The sequence below is a fragment of the Panthera onca genome, chromosome A2 (genome assembly GCF_046562875.1).
Source record: "Panthera onca isolate mPanOnc1 chromosome A2, mPanOnc1 haplotype 2, whole genome shotgun sequence".
Taxonomy (NCBI): domain Eukaryota; kingdom Metazoa; phylum Chordata; class Mammalia; order Carnivora; family Felidae; genus Panthera; species Panthera onca.
The window spans coordinates 29,206,031-29,226,139 of NC_138340.1; the positions used below are offsets into that span (position 1 = coordinate 29,206,031).

Consider the following 20,109-nt stretch of genomic DNA (forward strand, 5'->3'; position numbering starts at 1 on the left):
TGAAAGGGAAGAGAAGAAAGAGAGAGAAAGAGAGACACAGAGAAGGAGCATTAACTTGGAAATGACCTTAAGGCTAAGAAATGGTGCTACAGACATTCAGAGCCTGTAGAGGGAGGTGACATTTAACTCAGATCTTCAAACCTGGTAAGAATAACATTGGGTATAAATGAGGCAGAAGAATGGATCTAGAGGGTGTAATGCTAAGTAGAATAAATCAGAGAAAGACAAATACCATATGATTTCACTCCTATGTGGAATTTGAGAAACAGAAGCAAACAAAGACAAATAAGAGACAAAAAAACAGAATCTTCACTGTGGAGAGCACACTGATGGTTACTAGAGGGGAGGTGTGTGGGTGGAATAAATGATGGGACTGAGAGTAGACTTATCATGATGAGCACTGAGTAATGTCATTGAATCACCATATTGTACACCTGAAACCAATATAACACTGTATATTAACTAGAATTTTAAAAATGAAGCAGAAGACAGACTTCAGAAATGATATATGGTGAGGGGTTGAGGCAGGAAAGGCAGGCCAATCTGAGGAATACTTTGTGTGTTTCTTGCTCTTCCTAAGTCCGAGATAGGGACTCTGAGAAATTTTAAGAGGGAGAGTAAGGAATAGAAACCCTCAATAGTGGAAATGACAATGACAGCTGGTAAAAGGCCTGGCATCAAAGCCATCCCTCTTTTGTGAATTAACCCAACATGTTTGATTGTATGTATTGAACCCTAGTTATGTGCACATTCTAATCCATGTTCTGGGAACCCAGCAGTGAGAAATGCAGATAGGTGAGCTTGCTGTCCGCATGAGGCTCATACTCCAATGGAGGAGAACCCAGTGAGTGACTAAAGCAACAAAACCATGCACATATGCGATGTGATAATTTACTAAGAAGGGGATAGTGTGCCGCGATAGAAAGTGACCAGTTGGATAAGGTGGTCAGGGAGAGCTTCCCCGAAGCTGGGTTCAGAGTGATGAAAATAGCATGGCCACACCAAGAGTTGAAAGAAATGACTCCACAGAGCATTGATCTCAACCTGGGGTGATGTTGCCCCACAGGGGGACAATGGCAATGTCTGTAGACATTTTTGTTGGTCACCTCTAGGTAGATGGGGGAGTGCTACTGGCATCCATTGGGTAGAGGCCAGGCATGCTGTTAAACATCTATGGTGCATAGGACAGTCCTCACAGCAAGGAATTATCAGGACCCAAATGCCAATAGTGCCCAGGTTAAGGAACCCTGAGCTAGAGGGATGGGTAACTGCAAAGACCTTGATGCGGGAATTAACTGTTAAGCCTGAGAAACAGACAAAAGGCAGCATGGATGGGATGTTCTGAGACCTGGGAGAATAGAAAGTGACAAGGGAAATAGAGCCTTGAGGGGCAAATCATGGGAGCATGTTGGCTGTGGCAGTGAATGCACCTAAATTGTGATGCTTCAGAACAATTAACCTGGACCCCATAAGCTGCTTCAAATGATGATATTAGGCAAACAAAGTACTTCCATTAATAAACCCATCACTGTTTTGGGTTGCTTTTTCTGGCTCACTGCTATCCCAATAACAGAGCAAAAAGTGATTTCAGTACAATCTTCTGAGAGTGTAAAGAAGAAACTCCCAAACAATTGGCCCCTTCATCCTGTGGATCAACAGAATTCCTGCAGCAAAAACGGACCCAGAAAATGGAAATCTTGTTTAACCTTGTTTAATCCAATTCACCAGTCTTCTGTCATACATCTTTATGGCTCTTTTGCCCACCCAAATTGCTAATGTGGAAAGAAAGACACCTTCATTACCGAGAACTCAGACATGATGGATGATGATGTAATGATTGATTTGCCGTTGTTGGAGAACTGAGCTGTACGTGTTAAAACCTCAGTAGAGAGAAGCAAGATTGAACGGGAACGTGGCTATTAATGTGGTTGCAGAGAAACATGAAAAAATGTGTCTTTAGAGGCTTTCGATGTATGTACACAAATGTATAGTTTTATAGGCATACTCATATATACTCAGTTATCACTTATTCTATCATTCATGCATGCTGCTAATATTATTGATCACCTACTATGTGGGGAAAAATGTATATGGCATTGGAAACTAAAAAAAAAAAAAGTCAGCCTTTGTTTGCAAAACATTTATGGTTTGGAGGTAAAATATCACATAGTCAACAGAGTATAATATAATTCAGAATTAAAGAAATACTAGGTAGAAGCCACAGACACCCATTGTTTCTACCCATCTAGCATATATTCCTTTTATTCTAGGAACAGCAACTTGATTTTTCTAGGAGCAACAACATCTCCCACATTCTTAGTCCTGTGGCTTGGATCAGTTTTGACCCTGGGGGAGGGCGGAGGCACATGACCCAGGCCTGGCCAATCAGCATATTCCGTTTCTCTGGTCTTGATGGGTGCCACAGTCCAGGTCCGCCATGCCAGGATAGCACATGACTAGAGCTGGTGCAATGAGTCGGTTCCATCAGTGCAAAGGCCAGGCTTGACACAAATCCAGCCAAGAGTAAGAGGCACAAGAATTGGGGAGAGGCTAATTATTGCTGACATTGTTTAAGCCCCTGAATTCAGCTATTCCTGAAGTTAGTCAACATGAACCAGCATTTAAAAACATTGTTTTTATGATTTACATACAGTGGGGGGCCTGGGTGGCTCAGTTGGTTATGCCTCCAACTCTTGATCTCAGCTCTGGCCTTGATTTCAGGGTCCTGAGGTCAAGCCCGGCCTTGAGCTCTGCACTGGGCATGAAGACTACGTAAAAAATAAAAATTAAAAACTAAATAAATAAAATAAAATTCACATTCAATAAAATTGACTTTTTGGTGCGTAGTTCTGTGTTTTAACACATGCGCATTAATATGTATAAATACCATGTCAATCAGGTTACAAACAATTACATCACCTCAAAACCTCTCTCCTTCATGCTGCCCCTTTATAGTCAGACTTTCTCCACATCCCTCAGCCTTGGCAATCACTATCTGTTCTCTATCTTCACAGTTTTATCTTTTCCAGAATGTTACTTAAATGGAATTATACAAATGTCAATTTTGAAACTGGCTTTTTTTTACTTGGACTTTGAAATTCATCCAGGTTGTAGCATGTATTAATAGCTCATACCTTTATATTGATGAGTGATATTTTACTGTTTAGATGCACCACAATTTTGTTTATGCATTTTCCCACTGAGGGCACTTGGGTTATTCCAAGTTCTGGTGATGATGAATGCAGCCTCTATAAACATTCATACATAGGGTTTTGTGCAAACATAAGTTGTATTTCACTTAGGTAAATACCTGAAGTGGAATAGCTAGGTCCTATGGCAAGCATATGTTTAACTTTATAATATTTTCCATAGTGGCTGTACCATTTTATATCCCTACCAGCAATGAATGAGAGTTCCATCTGCCTTGTATCCTACCCAGCATTTGATATTGTCTTTTTAAAAAAAGCCATTCTAATAGGTGTGCAGTGATATCTTAGTGTGATTTAACTTGCATTTTCATAATACTTTGTGATGTTGAACAACTTTCCACATTTGTCACCCATGTATCCTCTTGGTGAAGGGTCTGTTTATATATTTTGCCCGTTGTTACTTGTTTTCTTATTGTTGAATTTTGAGAGTCTCTTTAAATATTTTAGATACAAATCATTTGTTGGATATGGGATTTGCAAATATTTTCTCTGCATCTGTAGCTTTTCAGTCTCTTAACAATGTCTTTTGCAGAGCAACTTTTTTTTTATTTGGCTCAAGTCAGATGTATTGTTTTTTTCTTTTGTAGATTATACTTTTGGTATATTATTTAACACTTTGTCTAACCCAAGATCATAAAGATGTTCTATGACTTCTAATTTTTAAATTGTTTTATGTATTAAATTTAGATTTATGATTCATTTTCAGTTAATTTTGGGGTAATGTATAAGGTGTAGATTGAGGATTATTTTTTTGTAATGAATATCCAATTGTTCCAATACTATTTGTTGAAAAAAAATCCTTATTATATTAAATTGCCTTTGCACTTTACTAAAAATCAATCGGCCATATTTGTGTGGGTCTGAGTTGTCTTTTCTGTTTCATTGTTTTATGTGTCTATACCTCCACCAACACCATATTGACTTGATTGATGTAGCTTTATAGTTTGTCTTCCCATCATGTAATATGTGAGGCTTCCAACTTTATTTTTTCATAATTTCTTGGCTATTTTAGTCTTCTTTCTTTTCCATAAATTTAGTGTCAGCTTGCCTCTATCTAGAAAAAGTCCTCCTAGGATTTTGACTAGAAATGCATTAAGTCTATAGATTTACTGAGAGTTGACATCTCATCTATAATGAATCTCCCAATCCACTGACATGGTATATCTCTCATATATTTAGCTCTTCTTTTATTTCTTTCATCAGCGTTTTGTAGTTTTCAGCACAATAATCCTGCACATATTTTGTGAGGTTTATACTTAAGTATTTCTTTTTTTTGGATGTATTATAAGTTAGTTTTTTGAATTTCAGTTTTCAAATATTTACTGCCTATATATAGGGCATGCAAATTATTTTTGTAGGCCAACCTTGTATCCTAGAACCTTGCTAAACTCACTTACTAGTATTAAGAATTTGATAGGGATTGCATTGAATCTATAGTTGGTTTAGGTAGTATGGACATTTTAACAATATTAATTCTTCTCATCCATGAATATGGGATATCTTTCCATTTACTTGTATCTTCTTCAATTTATTTCATCAAAGTCTTATAGTTTTCAGTGTACATATCTTTCATCTCCTTGGTTAAATTCATTCCTAAGTATTTTATTGTTTTTTTATGCTGTTGTGGGTGGGATTGTTTTATTTCTTTTTCACATATTTCATTCTTAGTGTATAGAAATGCAATTAATTCCTGTATGTTGATTTTGAATTCTATTGGTCAGTTCTAACAGTTTTTTAGTGTAGTGTTTACAATTTTCTATATATGAGATCATATATAGACAATTTTACTCTTTCATTTCTGATTTGGGTGCCTTTTATTTCCTTTTCCTTTCAAATTCCAGTGTAGTTAACATACAGCGTTATATTAGTTTCAGGTACACAATATAGTGATTCAACAATTCCATACATCACCTAGTGCTCATCATGACAAGTATGCTCCTTAATCCCCATCACTTATTTCACCCATCCCCTCCCTCCCTCCCTCTGGTAACCATCAGTTTGTCCTCTACAGTTAAGAGTCTGTTTCCTGGTCTCTCTCTCTTTCTCCTTTTTCTCTTTGCTCATTTGTTTCTTAAATGCCACATATGAATGAAATCATATGGTATTTGATTTCTCTCCTTTATTTCTTTTTCATGTCTGATTGCTCTGGCTAGGACTTAGAGTACTATATTTAATGGGAGTGGTGAGAGTATGAACTCTTTCTTGTTCCTTATCTTAGAAGGAAAGCTTTCAATCTTTCACTGTTGATTATGATGTTAGCTATGGGCTTATCATACATGGCTTTCATATATTGAGGTTTGTTCTTTCTATGCCCAATTTGTTGAGTGTTTTCACATGAAAGACTATTATATTTTGTCAAATGCTTTTTCTGTATCTATAGAGATAATATGATTTTTATCTTTCCTTCTATTAAAGTGGTGTATCACATGAACTGATTTGTATGTACTGGCCTTCCTTGTATCCCAGGGATAAACCTCATTTTATCATGTTGTATAATCCTTTTTATGCTATTGAGTTTGGTTTGCTATTGTTTTATTGAGGGTTTTTGATTATATTCATCTGGGATATTGGCCTATAGTTTTCTTTTTTTGTATCAGGGATATCGGCCTATAGTTTTCTTTTTTTGTGATGTCCTTATCTGACTTTGGTATGAGGGTAATGCTGGCTTTGTGAAATAAGTTTGAAAGTGTTCCGTCCTCTTCATTTTTTGGGAAGTGTTTGAGAATGATTCGTGTTAATGCTTCTTTAAATTCTTGATAGATACCAGAAGGAAAAGCATCTAGTCCTGGGCTTTTCTCTGTTGGGAGTTTTTTGATTACTGATTGAATCGCATTACTCATTATCAGTCTGTTCATATTTTCTATTTCTTCATGATTCAGTCTTGGCAGGTTGTATGTTTCCAGGAATTTATCCACTTCTTCCAGGTTATTCAACTTGGTGTTGTACTACTGTTCATGGTAGCCTCTTACGATCCTTTGTAGACCTGTTGTGTCAGTTGTATGTCTCTTTCATGTCTGATTTTATTTGAGTCTTGCCTCTTTTTCTAAAGTCTTGTCAATTTTATTTGCCTTTTCAAAAAAAAAAAAAAACACAGCTCTTTCATTGATTCTTTCTATTGTTTTTCTGGTTTCTATTTCATTTATTTCTTCTCTGATCTTTGTTATTTTTTTCCTTCCACTAACTTTGGGTTTAGTTTGTTCATCTTTTTCTAGATCCTTGAGTTGTAAATTATATTATTTATTTGAAATATTTTTAAAAAAATTTTTTAGGGGCACCTGGGTGGCTCATTCTGTTAAATGTCCGACTTCAGCTCGGATCATGATCTTGTGGCTTCTAGGTTCGAGCCCTGCTTTGGGTTCTGTGCTGACAGCTCAGAGCCTGAAGCCTGCTTTGGATTCTGGGTCTCCCTCTCTCTCTCTCTCTGTGCCTCACCCACTCACACTCCGTCTCTCTCTCTCTCTTTCAAAAATAAATAAAACATTAAAAAAAATTTTAATGCTTTTTACATTCTATTCCTGTAAACTTCCCTCTTAGTACTGCTTTTGTAGCATCCCATAGGTTTGAGCATGTTGTGTTTCCTTTTTTTCAAGCTATTTTAAAAATTCCCTTTTTATTTCTTCTTGGACCTATTGGTTGTTCAGAAGTATGTTGTTTAATTTCCATATATTTGTGAATTTTCCAGCTTCTCTCCTGTTACTGATTTCTAGTTTCATACCATTGTGGTTATACAAGATATTTGGTATGATTTTAATCTTAAATTTGCTAAGATTTGTTTTGTGACCTATCATATGATCTATCTTGGAGAATGATCAAGGCACACTTGAGAATAATGTGTATTCTGCTGCGGTGTGATGGAGTATTCTATATATGTCTGCTGGCCCATTTGGTCTAAAGTATGGTTCAAGTCCAATATTTCCTTGATATTCTGTGTGGTTGATCTATCCATTGTTAAAAGTGGGGTATGGAAGTTCCGTACTATTCTTCATGTTTGTGGGTTTCATTACTGGAAGATTATTGTGATCCCCTGGTCGTATCATAGCACCTTGATTTCTCATGTTCCTTGAAGTTTTGCATTGCTGTCTTTGCATTTTGATGTAGCAGTCACATCCTCTAGTCTTTACTAACTACCCATTCTAATGTGTCCAAAGTCATTTTTCCCCCCTCCAGTGATGTGCTGGAACTTCTCCTCTGGAAACCTTGATTTCCACAAAGGTTCTCTTGTCCACAAGTGATTGTCCAAGATGATGTTTTTCATGGGCTCTCAGACTGTGGCCAAGAGGGGCTGGGGCCAGTTTGCAGGCCACTGCAGGGTGCACAAATGGGGATGAAGTGTGTCTACTTATCGCCCAATGCATGAGTGGGCAATTCCTTCTGGGCTGCTTTGTGTGTGGTGCTGAATCCTATAGCTCCATCAAAGGCATTTTGGTGGATGAATGCCAAGGTTTTTTTGTGTGTATGGGGGAGACAAAAACAAGGAACATCCTATGCCACCATGATGTTGATATCACTGTAAATGTTTCTTTTTTAAAAATAAGTTTATTGTAGAAAAGTTTAAATGTGTAAAAAATATAAAGAAGAAAATAAAAATCACTGGCAATTTTACCACCCTAAGATAACCATTTAAAATATTTTAGTGTATTTTCTTCCAATAACTTTCACATATATATATATTTTTTTTTAAAGTTAAGGTAAGAGTATGTATTTGTGTTCCCATTTTTACACCTTACAAAGCAAGGTAAGGGGGTGCCTAGGTGGTTCTGTTTGGGGGTACCTGGGTGGCTCAGTCAGTTAAGTGTTAAGATAAGTTAAGTTAGTTAAGCTGTGCTGACTGCTCAGAGCCTGGAGCCTGCTTTGGATTCTCTGTCTCCTTTTCTCTCTGCCCCTCCCCTGCTCATGTTCTGTCTCTCAAAAATAAATAAATGTTTAAAAAAAGCAAGGTAAGCATTGTTTCCCATGTCTTTACAAGCATCATTTAAATTCCCATGCAATAATCTGTTATATTAATGATAGGTTTTTCAAAATGTCATTTTTATGTATAATTTCCTATTATAAATATTATTGCAAGGAACACCTTTGTAAACATTTTTGAGGGATCTTCTCTGCTGATTATCTCTCTCTCTCTTTTTTAAATAATTTCTTTCTTCTTAAGGATGGATAACACTTTCCCATAATCCCTCATGAATTTTTCTCTATTATTTTATTGTATTCTTTATTTTTATTCAAGTATTGTATTTTATTCTTTATTTTTTTATTCAAGTATAATTGACACTTATTATCTGTTTTTTTTTTTTTAATTTTTAATTTGAGAGAGAGAGAGAGAGAGAGCACACCTGAGCAGGAGAGAGGGGCAGAGAGGGGGAAAGAGAGAATCTTAAGCAGACTCCACGTTCAGCAAGGAGCCTGACATGGGATTTGATCCCACAAACCTGGATCATGACCTGAGCTGAAATCAAGAGTCAGATGCTCAACCAAGTAAGCCACCCAGGTGCCCCTATCTCTGTTTTAAGAGATTACTAAAAGTTAAATTTCCATGCCAAAAGACATAAATATTTTTGAGGTTCTTGTTATATACTGACCAATATTTTTTCAGGACATTTATACCAAATCATATTTCACTGGCAGCATATAAGTAACCATTTCACTGCATGTTTACCAGCATTTAGTATTATCAAGGACAATTTGCAGGTAAATTTCCTTCCTTCCTTCCTTCCTTCCTTCCTTCCTTCCTTCCTTCCTTTTTCTTTCTTGTTTGCTTTTTTTAGGGGGTTAGGTTGTCAAGACATTGTATATGTGAAAAAGATCAGCCCCTTCAGAACATTTCAGAGCTTCCTTCACTAACAGAAATCCTAAACAGAAAACTTAAATCCACTGCGTTGAAATATTTCATATTTATTGAAAGTCCCCTTGTTTTCTGCAATTGTGGAAAACAGTATGTCTGTGAAAACTGGTTTAGGTTTTAACACTTTTCATTTCAAAAGCATCGTTGTAAATAGCAGCATAATATTCCACTGAATAGCTATGTCATTATCTAATTGATCCCTACACTTGAACATTTATTTTTTCCCCACATTTTAGCTGGAAATGCTGTGATGAAGATTCCTATTCATGAATTGTTAGCACCTCTGATTACTCTGGACCTACAAAACTTGTGAATCATGTTACTGTGATTTTGGCTTTGACTCTAGCATTTAGGTCTGGTAACTAGGCTTCAGGTCTTACTCCCTGAGCCTAGGGTTCTCCAGAGACTGAGCCCCTCCCTTACTTCACAGTCCTTGGTAGCATCACTTCAAATTACCCAACCTATCGATGCCTTAGTCTTTACTTCTTGAAAACAGGAATAATAACAGTTCCCACCTCCAAAGACTGTTGTCAAGGCTTGAATGAGATTATAGCTACTTTTTTGCTGCCTGTCCTTCTCCTAGTCCTTATTCTTTTTTTTTTTAATTTTTTTTTTTTAACATTTATTTATTTTTGAGACAGAGAGAGACACAGCATGAACGGGGGAGGGGCAGAGAGAGAGGGAGACACAGAATCGGAAGCAGGCTCCAGGCTCTGAGCCATCAGCCCAGAGCCCGACGCGGGGCTCGAACTCACAGACCGCGAGATCGTGACCTGAGCTGAAGTCGGCTGCTTAACCGACTGAGCCACCCAGACGCCCTTAGTCCTTATTCTTCAAACGTGTTGAAAATCAAGTATAAGCCCTGCACTAGGTCCGGCAAGTGCCTGGCCCTAGTCCGGGCAGAGGTACAGGACCCAAGCAAGGGCAATCAAAATACATTTTGGGGAATCATTATGGACATTGGGAAAGATTTCTGAGAACAGGTATCACCAGGAGCCAGACAAGAAAGTCAAAGGAAAGGTAAGCAGAGCCATCAGAGCTCAAGAGGGAATTTGGAGCCATTGCTGGAGCCCCTGGATACAGTTTTCCCAAAGTCTTACACTTCCCACCAGTGAGATAAATCAATAACTTCCTTTCTTTGCTCCAATTGGTTCATTTAGTGCTTCTGCTGCTCGTAACCAAAACAGCTTTATCGGTCATTTTTGCTGTGAGGATTTAATCCTATTTTACAATAGCGTATTAAAATACTACCACTATTAGTTCACTGAATATAGGGCATTATGTGATCACAAGTATCATTATTATTAGAGGACTTGGAGGCTTTTCTTTTGTACATTTTTTTCAGAGTAAACATATTTTGTTGTCTTTATCCTTTTACCCTAAAATAAACATTGCCCCAGAATCTGAAGTCAGAATGACTAAGTTTTCTGTTGTTACTGTTTTGTAAGGATTCAGTCGTGAGGTTGGCAACGTAGTCACAAGTGCGATTCCTCTACACATGAGGACGCTCTAAGGGAAGAGGTTAATGGCCAATGTACAGTTTCCCACAGCTGCTGTAACAAAGTACCACAGACTGGGTATCTTCACACAGCAGGTATTTATTGTTGCACAGTTCTGGATGCTACAAGTCCAAAATCAAAGCAGTGCCTGGGCCACACTCCCTCTGAAACATGTAGGAAAAGTCTTCCTTGTTTCTTCTCAGTTTCTGCTGTTTGCCATCAATCCGTGGCATTCCTTGGCTTATAAATGTGTCACTTCAGTCAACTGGCCATCTATTTCCCACACGTTTGCATATTGTCTTCGCTCTGTGCTGATCTGTATCTGTGTCCAAATTTCTCCTTTTTGTAAAGACACCGAATGTATTGGATTAGAGCCCACGCTAATGACCTCATTTTAACTTTCCTCTGTAGAGACCATGTTTCCAAATAAGGCCATATTCTGAGGTACCAAGGGTTAGGACTTCAACATTTCTTTCTTTGGGGGGACACAAGTCAACCGACACGGTAACCATTTCGCTTTAACAGTGGAGAGGCTGTTTGCAAAGGCCACAATTCCTCTCATCCTTGTTTTCCTGCTCCCATTTGCAATGGAAGTTTGCTACTCTTCCCCACAAAAGCTGGAGTCTGTTTCTCCTTCTCCCTGAACTGGGGCTTTTGGACTTGCTGGGACCAATAAAACGCAATGGTCAGTCTAGATTTCAAGATAGTGTACAGCCTCCACTCTCATTCCTACTAGCCTGAGACCATTTTGCGAAGTCCGAGATAGGCTGTTGGAAATGTCAGTGAACGAGAACTGAGGAGCCCCAGCCAACGGCACTAATTGCTGGGCATGTAAGTGAGGCCATCTTGGACTGGGCAGACCCAGCTGAGCTCTGGCAGCTGGTGCTATAGCTGCATGAAGGACCTCAGACGTGACCAGCAGAAGTACTGTCTCACCGAGCCCAAACTACTGGCCTCCAAAAAAAAAAAAAAGGTTATTTCAAGTTACTACATTTTGGAGTGTTTTGTTACATAATAATAAATGATTGATAGAGTAGATCTGAGTCCTCTTTTACTACCTCAATCACCTTGGTTAAATCACTTACTTCCACTTACGTCTAGGAGCTCCTGCTTCTTTCTTTGTAAAATGTGGGTATTTTACTGATCTTTCGCCATCAATTCCAAGTTTGAAGTTGTTCGTTTCCATTTAATAAAACCCCAGCTCAGGGGCACCTGGGTGGCTCAGTTGGTTAAGCATCCGACTCTTGATTTCGGCTCAGGTCGTGATCTCACGGTTCGTGAGGTCAAACCATGCCTCAGGCTCCACACTGACAGTGCAGAGCCTGCTTGGGATTCTCTTTCTCTCTCCCCCTCTGTGCACTCTCTCGAAATAAATAAATAAACTTAACAACAACAACAAAAACAACCCAAAGGGGTAAAAGGCATAAAAGGAACTTATCAGCTCAAGTAACTGAAAAGTCCAGGCGTCTGGTCTGGCTTCCAGTAAGACTTAATTGAAGGACTCAAGTGATGAAATTAGGGTTCTGCTGGCCTCTTCCTTTCCATTCTGTTTTCCTCTGGGCATCAGTTTTATTTTCAAGCAGTCTCTTCCCGAGTGGAGCCCTTCTTTCTTGTCAAAGCTTAAGGTCATCCAGCTTGGTAGGTCCAGAAGGGTCTCGCTCTCATTGTACCAAGTGGAAACAGGTGGCTGTTATCAACCGGATGAGGCCAGGGGGCTGAAAGGCTCCAAATGGTCGGGGTTGGGACATGTGCCGATGCTTCACCAGTGAGGTGGAAAGGCAGAGGGTGGCACTGGAGGAAGAAAGATCAAGACTGTCGGTAAAGATTAGCACAAAGGAAAACCAGGGTGCTGTTAGTGGAAGAAAAGACATGGGAGTTGAGTAGGCAGAGAGTAACATGTTCACTGTCTCTTGCATAGGCTTGTTGAACAGATAACAGTAATAGCTTACATTTATTAAATGCTTATTAGATGCTCCACACTACTCTAAATACTTCACTCTTTTTTCTCTATTTTTTAAAAAAAATCTTTACTTATTTTTGAGAGAGAGACAGAGACAGAACTCGAGTAGGGGAGGAGCAGAGAGAGACAGAGAGAAAGAATCTGAAGCAGGCTCCAGGCTCTGAGCTGTCAGCACAGAGCCCGATGCGGGGCTCGAACTCACGGAGTGTGAGATCATGACCTGAGCTGAAGACGGATGCTCAACCAACTGAGCCACCCAGGTGCCCCACTACGCTCTGTTTAACTCCTTTTAATCTTCTCAATTTAGAAGTAGGTGCACTTATTACTTCTGCTTTACAAATGAGAAGACTGAGGCATGAAGTGGTTAAGTTGCCCATGGTCAAACAGATAGAAGCCAACTAGACTGGCTTGAGAGTGATCACCTTTAACCAACAGTCTCTACACACAATAGACCACCAGCACTATGGCAGGCAGAACCCTGAGATGGTCCCCAAGATTCCCACACCCTGGTATTATCCCGTCTTCTGAGAGTGAGTGAGACCTATAAATGTGTTGGGATACTCACTTCATTAGGTTACATTTTGTGGCAAAAGTGATGGGATGCTCACTCCCAAAACTCCTACATAGCTGCCTGTAGGGAGATTCTCTGTCGCTAAAGAAGAGCTGTCGTTATGTGAGAGGACTGAATGGGATGGACCTGAAGATGGTCTCCAGCTGACATCTACCTTCAGCCAACAAGCAGAAAGAAAATGGGGATCTCTGTCCTACAAAGATCTGAATTCCGTCAATAATCTGAATGGGTTTTGAAGAGGACTCTGAACTGCAGATGAGAATGCCTGGCAGACACCTTGATTTCAGCCTAGGGAGACTCTGAGCAGAGGACCCAGTTATGCTGTACCCCAACTTTGGAACTACCAAGCGGTGACATAATAAAGGTGTATTGTCGTAAGCTGCTAAGTTTGGGGGTAATTTATCACCAACACCAGCCCTTTCTCTTTGTAGACTTATCTTCCCATGGGGGATCCCTTCCCTCTTTTGGCACTCCCACGGCCCCTCACACCCAGTATCTTGGGGTGCTCACCATATTGTGCAGCCCCCACATCTCCTGGGAGGTGGATTGTAATCATCAGGTGGGGACACTGTCAGGTTCACTGCCTGGTCATTCTATACTGTCAACACTTGATATGATGTCCGGTATATATGAGCTGTTCTATAATTGGTTGTAGAATGAATGAATGAAAAGGCATCCTGTGTGGTAGCCATTTAAAATTCTATTTTATAGGGGCGCCTGGGTGGCTTACAACCGACTCTTGGTTTTGGCTCAGGTCATGATCTCGCAATTCGTGGGTTTGAGGCCCGTGTCAGGCTCTGTGCTGACAGTGCTGAGCCTGCTTGGGATTTTCTCTGTATCCCTCTCTCTCTGACCCTCCTCTTTGGGCGGTCTCTTTCTCTCTGTCGTGCTGAAAATAAATAAAGTCACAAAAAAATTCTATTTTATTATGGCACCTGGTAAGGCCTGGGTTCAGCCTAGGGCCTCAGAAAAGTCACCAGCCTGGATCTAATTCAATGTTACTTTTTAGTGTGCGGCGTCCTAAGGGTAGTGGTGATTTACTCTCCAAACCCATGTGAACTTTCCCCCCACTAAGCCACTTCTCCCACCCACGTGTCAGTGTCTTCTCAAACCATCATTTCTTTGCCTCTGCACATGGGTGGAGGCAGACAGGCCTCAGAATCCCAGCTCTACTACTCACTAGCTGGGGATCCATTATTTGACTCCTCTGAACATGTTTCTTTGTCGATAAAATAGGGAAAATAATCCCTACTGCTGGCAGACTCTTGTAAGGACTCTATGTACTTTGGAAGGTAAACACGAAGGTCACAGGCCTTGCCTTTTTTCATCCTGGGCGGGTTCCCACCATGCCCGCACAGTAAATGCTCAATGAATTTGTTGAATGAACAGTTTCTGGAAAAGAATTCAGCACAGTGCCTGGTAGATGATAGGCATTTCACAAATCGCAGTTTTTATTACCTACATTTTGCAAAGGAGGAAACTCACCTGGGGATGTCTTCTAGCCTACAGTTCTAATTCAAATCCCACGGAGTTTACCATTCATTCGTTAGTAAGGTAGCCAGACACACAGGGGTCATTTTAACCTCTTTCGAAGCTCCCAACTGACAACTGGACAGCCCTTAAATACGACACTCCCAAGAAAACTGACCCTCCAGCATTTACGGGGGAGTCAGGATTCCAACAAAACCAGGAAGGACCAAATTCCAAAGCAAACAAACTCATTACTGAGGGAGGGTGTTCCCCCCTGTTCATCTAAAGATAGGGCGCGGGCCCTCCCCATGAACTTCCTGGCTTTTATTAGTTTGTAATCCCAAACGTAACTTTTCAAAGGTTTTTCTTTTGGAAGTGTGGGTGTGAAACTGCTTCCCTAATCACATCTTGCAGGAGGATCTCTGAACATCTGTACATTATTTGAAAACCTAGCATCCGGTTGGGATGTTTGGGTGGCTGGGTGGGTGGGTGGAGGACCCTGCGTGGTGGGATGGAATAGCAGGAGCACGTTAAAAACATGTCAAAATGGCTTTTAAACAGAGGCAGAAAAATTAGGCAAAAATTACAAATGGCAAATTACCTTGGCTTAATTACACGTTTAATCAAAAGCCTGCCTCCCCCACTTTTAGCACCCGCGTAAGAGGGGAAAATAGGGCGCTTAGAAGTCTGAGCGATAAAGATCTTCTCACCGAGAGCCAAGGGACAAAACTCATTACAGATAAGCCTAGTCCTCCCATTTCCCCCGGACGCCTCTCCCGGCTTGCTAAAGAGGCAGCCGCTCCCCGGGTAGCTGCCAGGAAATCGGTCCTGCCCCGCGGCGCTGCTTTCACCCAGCCGAGGGTGAGAGGCGCATTTCCTGCGCCCTCCCCACCACCCAGCCAGAGCGCGGGAACCTTCCCTCCTCCCGCGGAGCTTGGAGTTGGAAAACTCAGCCACCGATCCTCCGTGGCGAGGGGAAAGGGGGTGTGGGGCTCGGAAGGGCTGGATTTTGCAAGCCTCGGATCGATATCCCTCCCCTCCCCACCCCCCCTCCCTAACCGCGGACTCCGCCAATGGAAGCCTGAAAGGGGGAAAAAAAAATTAAATCCCAACGCAGCCCCAGAGCAAAGGCCTCTCGGCTTTGTTTCCAGGCGGGGGAATACGCCGGGCTGGGGGCACGAGCAGGGACTGAGGCAGGGCGCGCCCCGCTGCGGCGCTGCTAGGGCGCTGGGGCCGAACTGGACCCCCCCCCCCTCGCCTAAAAAGGCGGGCAATCGACTGTCCCCCTCCTCTCCTCTCCTCAGACCCGAACCAGGTCCTCCTCCCCCCAGGTCCGGGATCTCCGAGCAAAGCAGACGACGGAGGGGAGATCTCGCCAAGCCCGCGCTAAGCGCGGCGTCTTTAAGAGCTCGCAGAACTGGGAGCTGGCAAAGACTCGCCAGCCCGAGAAGGCAGCCGTCCTCCTCCCTCTCTCCGAGACTCGGCCAGAGCCGTCCCCAGGCCCCAAACTGCCTCAGCCGAGCCCGCAGTACCCCTGGCTGTGCGGGGGCAGAACCCGGCGGCGGGACCCCTCCGAGGCGGGAGCCGAGCGCGGCTGCTTTAAGAGCGCGGTGAGCGCGCTCCCGCTTCCCGCAGCCCGGCTGCGCGCCCCCGTGCCCGCCGCGCGCCCCCTGCTCGCGCGCCGCCGCGCCCGCCGCCGCGCGCCCCCTGCTCGCTCGCTCGCTTGCTCGCCGGCTTTAAAGTCTCTGCCAGGATCCATGCTCACATGTTACTTCCTGTATGGAGGCATGGCCAGTTTCCAGCCCCGCGCTCCTCGTTCCTCCCCAGCCTGCGCTGGAGCCACAACTTTCAGGAGCATGGACTGAAGGCGCCCTCGCCCCAGCGCCCCTCTGAGATCCTTTGTGTTTTCCTCCGTTTCCTCCGGCCGTTTCTATTTTGGGGGGCTCTTCGCTCCCCCCGCCTCTCCCCTCCCCTTCCCCGCTCGCAAACATGCCTCCTTCCTTCCCCGGGCCCTGGAAGGAGCTGCCTGCCTGAAGCCCGGAGACGCCGCGCCGCGCTCAGCCCCGCCGCCGCCCGCCGGCTCTCGGGCTGCGCCGCGCCGCCGACTCAAGTTGGGGATCTTCGGCTGCTCGCCGCCGCCTGCGGTCCCTGCCTGCCCCGGGCCCCCGGCATCGCCGCCGCCCGCCGACTACTCACTGGCCCTGCTCGCTCGGCTTGCTCTTTTTTTGAACGGAAAGCAGCCCTTCTCCGCCGAGGATCGTCCCCAGCGTGGCTCCGCGTTCCCGGTCACTTTTTGAGATTTTCCGGGGGGCGCTCGGCGGCTTCCCGGATTCCAGGGGGACTCGGGCCGCCGAGCGCGGGGGGCCCGTAGAGCGGGCGAGCAGGGGAAGAGCCCGGGTTTAGCGGAGGCTCACACGGAGGCAAGAACTTATTCAACAAGTTTACCCCCTCTGCCTTCCTCTTTTCGATGTGCGTTTTCGGACATGCGGAGGTTACTGGAACCGTGTTGGTGGATTTTGTTCCTGAAAATCACCAGTTCCGTGCTCCATTATGTCGTGTGCTTCCCCGGTGAGTGCCGGCCGCTGAGGGGACCCGGCCCTGGCCGGCGCGCGCGGGGGGATGCGGAGTTGTCGCCGCGGCACGGAGCTCGGGCGCCCGTCCCGAGGACCCTGGAGAGGGCGAAGGGGGGCCGGGCGCCCGGGAAGGAGAGAGAGGGATCCGCTCGGCTGGTTCTGGCGGCGTTTAGGGAGGCTGATGGTTGGGGAGGATGGAAGCAAGGGCTGGCGGGGGGACAAGGGGCCGTAGAGGTCTGCTCTCGCTCAGGTTTGGCGGGGGGGGGGGGGGGGGTTCTGAGGGAGCCGGAGTAGGAAGAAAAGCTCGCTTTGCTGACACGCCGCGGTTCGGGAGAGAGCGAGCTCTGGAGCGATTGAGGAGACTGGGGCTAGGGGAGGATGCCTCTGTGGGTTTGGGGGGCCCAGGGTGCGCCCCTCGCCTAGGAGAGGATTGAAGGAGCTCGGAATTGGGGGACTTGCTTTGTGGCTTCCCGACCCTTTGGAGAGGCTGGTGGTGGAGGTTTGGGGATGTTGGGAGCCGCCTGCGTTCTGGTGTCCGGAGCCAGGGGCGACCCCCGTTCGGGGCTGGGGGGCAGGCTGCTCTTCCGTGCTGGAGCGAGACAGCTTTCCCGGGCGCTGGGGCCCGGGAGCGGTAGGAGGACTGGGAGCAGGCGGTTTAGGGAGATCCGTGGCTCCCTCAACCGCGACCCCGTGGCGCCTTTGCCCAGCAACTCTGCTCCGCGGGGCTGCTCCAGTAGGGGCGCCGGGGGCGGGGGTGGTCGGCAGCTGGATTCCAGTTCGCAACGGGGCGGATTTTTTTTCTGTCTCGCGCGCCCTGCCTACCTTCATCTTTGCCCTTTTGCAGGCTGTTCGCGGCTAGCAGACCTAGACCCGCTGCTTTCTGGCCAGGTTAAGACGGGAACAGTATTGGCTATCGATGACGATAATAAATCACCGCACGTAGCAGTGTGCGGCTCGGCGACCCTCCACATCCAGCCCTCCACTGGCGGACCCTTTTTCCTCTCCGGGAGAGCAGAGGCCAGCCGCCTCCCTTGCCTCTCTTGCTGGAGCCCCCCAACCCCCCGCGCCCGGGGCTACAGCTACACAGCTCCGAGCTCCTTGGAGTCTGTCCGACCCCGCTCCCCGGGGGTGGAGGCCACGTCCTCTGCCCTAGCATGGGGAAGGGATGGGAAGGGGGCGATTCGCTTTTTTATCACTCGCTCTCGTAAGGATGGAGGACCCCCCCCCCCCCGTTTCTGCCCTCTCATCCATTAGCTCTTTGGCTACCCAGAGGTGGGGGTTATCTGAATGAAGGAAAAAAGGAACGTGCCCTGATGTTTCAGGCGGTCACAGCTGCCTGTCCCTGAGCGGCCTGAGCGCAAGGTTTTGGTGCAGCGGGTCTCCCAGCTCCATCGTGCGCCCTGCAACAGGGCGCGGGCGCTCTCGCTGCCCTCAGGGACCTGCTCCGGGAGTGGCAGCGAGTGTCCCTTTTGCAGGCACGGGGTGGCCTCGAGGGGCAGAGAGGCAAAGCACTGTCTTCTCTACGGCACCCCCTTTCCCCTCTGCGCATCCTCCTGCCCCCGGAACCGCAGGGAGCTCCTGCCACTGCCCCGAAACCTAGCTCGGATGGTGAGCGAGGACGCGCGTCCACACCTAACACTGAGGCCTGGGGTTTGCCCACCGGGGTTCCGTCTCCACGGGGCTAGGGGCGGTGCGGACATTTCTCCTTAAGAATGCCCTCTCTCCCTTAAAAGACTCCGTGTTTGCGTTTCCCATCTGCTGCTTCTAGACTTTCTCTGCCGTAGACTTGCCGGCTGAGTGGGCTCAGGTGCATAGTGGGGTCGAGCGTTGTAAGGGTCACGCTTTAATGGGGGCAGTGGGAGGCAGCAGAAGAGCAGCCCTGCGAAAGAAGAGGAATTTCTCCTTCCACTTCTGGCCGCCTCCTTAGCTCGGCTGTGCAGCCAGTGGGCTGGCCGTGGTTTTCTTTTTCCTGGTGTCTCAGGAAGCTTGAAATCCAAAATGGGACCTCCAGTGATGCCGCCTTCATGGGGCTCGGACAGTTTGCACCTTCCACGTTTTCTTTTCGTGCCCACGCGGCGAGGTAAATAGCACATTTCCTCGCCCCGGAGCCCAAGACTGTCGGAAAGGGAAGGTACAATGGTGTGAGGCTCGGGGAAGAGGGCCTGTGGTTCGGAAAAGTACCTTTTGGAGAGGGTGCAGCAAGCAGCCTCTGGAACCAGGCAAAGTTAAAATGTCAGAGCCGTGGGAGACGCCGGCTTTCGGTTTTCCGAAGGTGCCGCGACGCCGCTGGACCTCAGGGGGCGCCCCCGAGCCACTGGTGGGGCTCCTACCACCTCAGCTCGGCCGGCTCGGCCTCCTGGGTGCGGTGGGGCCGCGGTGGGAGCGGGGTTGGGGCGCACGCGGCCGGGTTCCCGGGCTCGGGGGCCTGCGGGTGCGCCCTGGGGCGAGGAGGCAGCCTCAGCTGGGAGCTTCTGCTCCTGGCTCGCTCCAAACCCAGTGGGGGCCCTCATTTGCTTTGGGGACCCCCCCCCCTTGCCCTCCATAACCTCGGAAGCTTTTATCTGGTTGACAGGAGGGATAAAAATGCTTCTGGTATTGGATAGGGTCCTCCTTGTGAGGTTTTAACCCCAATCCCTTATTTTGTTTCCTCTCAGAATGATCAACTTTCCATTTGCATTTGCCCTCCGCTCGTGTTTCGGATGCGGGGTAGCTGTAATTTGGGAGGATTTTGGAAACAGCCCTGCCATGGATCTTTCCCCAGCTGGTCGGAAACAGTGGCTTTTAGTTAGTCTTCCAACAAAAGTACAGTATATGGCAGGTGTGGGACCCGCATCTCGGTTAGTGTTTCAAGAGATGTTTCCACTTTCCAGAGCAGAAGTGTTATCAAACATGTTTTAGTGCCTAGTACGTTCTTTTCCTACGTGCTTTAGAAAATACGCTGTTACAGAAAGATTTATGAAAATAGGAAAATGCAATGGATCCCTGTGG

General features: G+C 45.6%; 1 protein-coding gene across 4 annotated transcripts in view; it reads left to right on the forward strand.

The window, feature by feature from the left end:
• The first annotated feature begins 16,327 nt into the window (after positions 1–16,327).
• Positions 16,328–20,109, forward strand: part of PTPRG (protein tyrosine phosphatase receptor type G) — a 712,847-nt gene continuing 709,065 nt past the window's right edge. For 2 of the 4 annotated variants that reach the window (XM_078442875.2, XM_078442876.2), the window contains exon 1: positions 16,328–17,116. In XM_078442875.2, the coding sequence (XP_078299001.1) occupies positions 17,032–17,116 (85 nt within the window). In that variant the 5' untranslated portion in view covers positions 16,328–17,031. The remainder of the gene's footprint in view (positions 17,117–20,109) is intronic. The other 2 variants (XM_060631468.3, XM_060631470.3) reach the window with 2 other exon arrangements.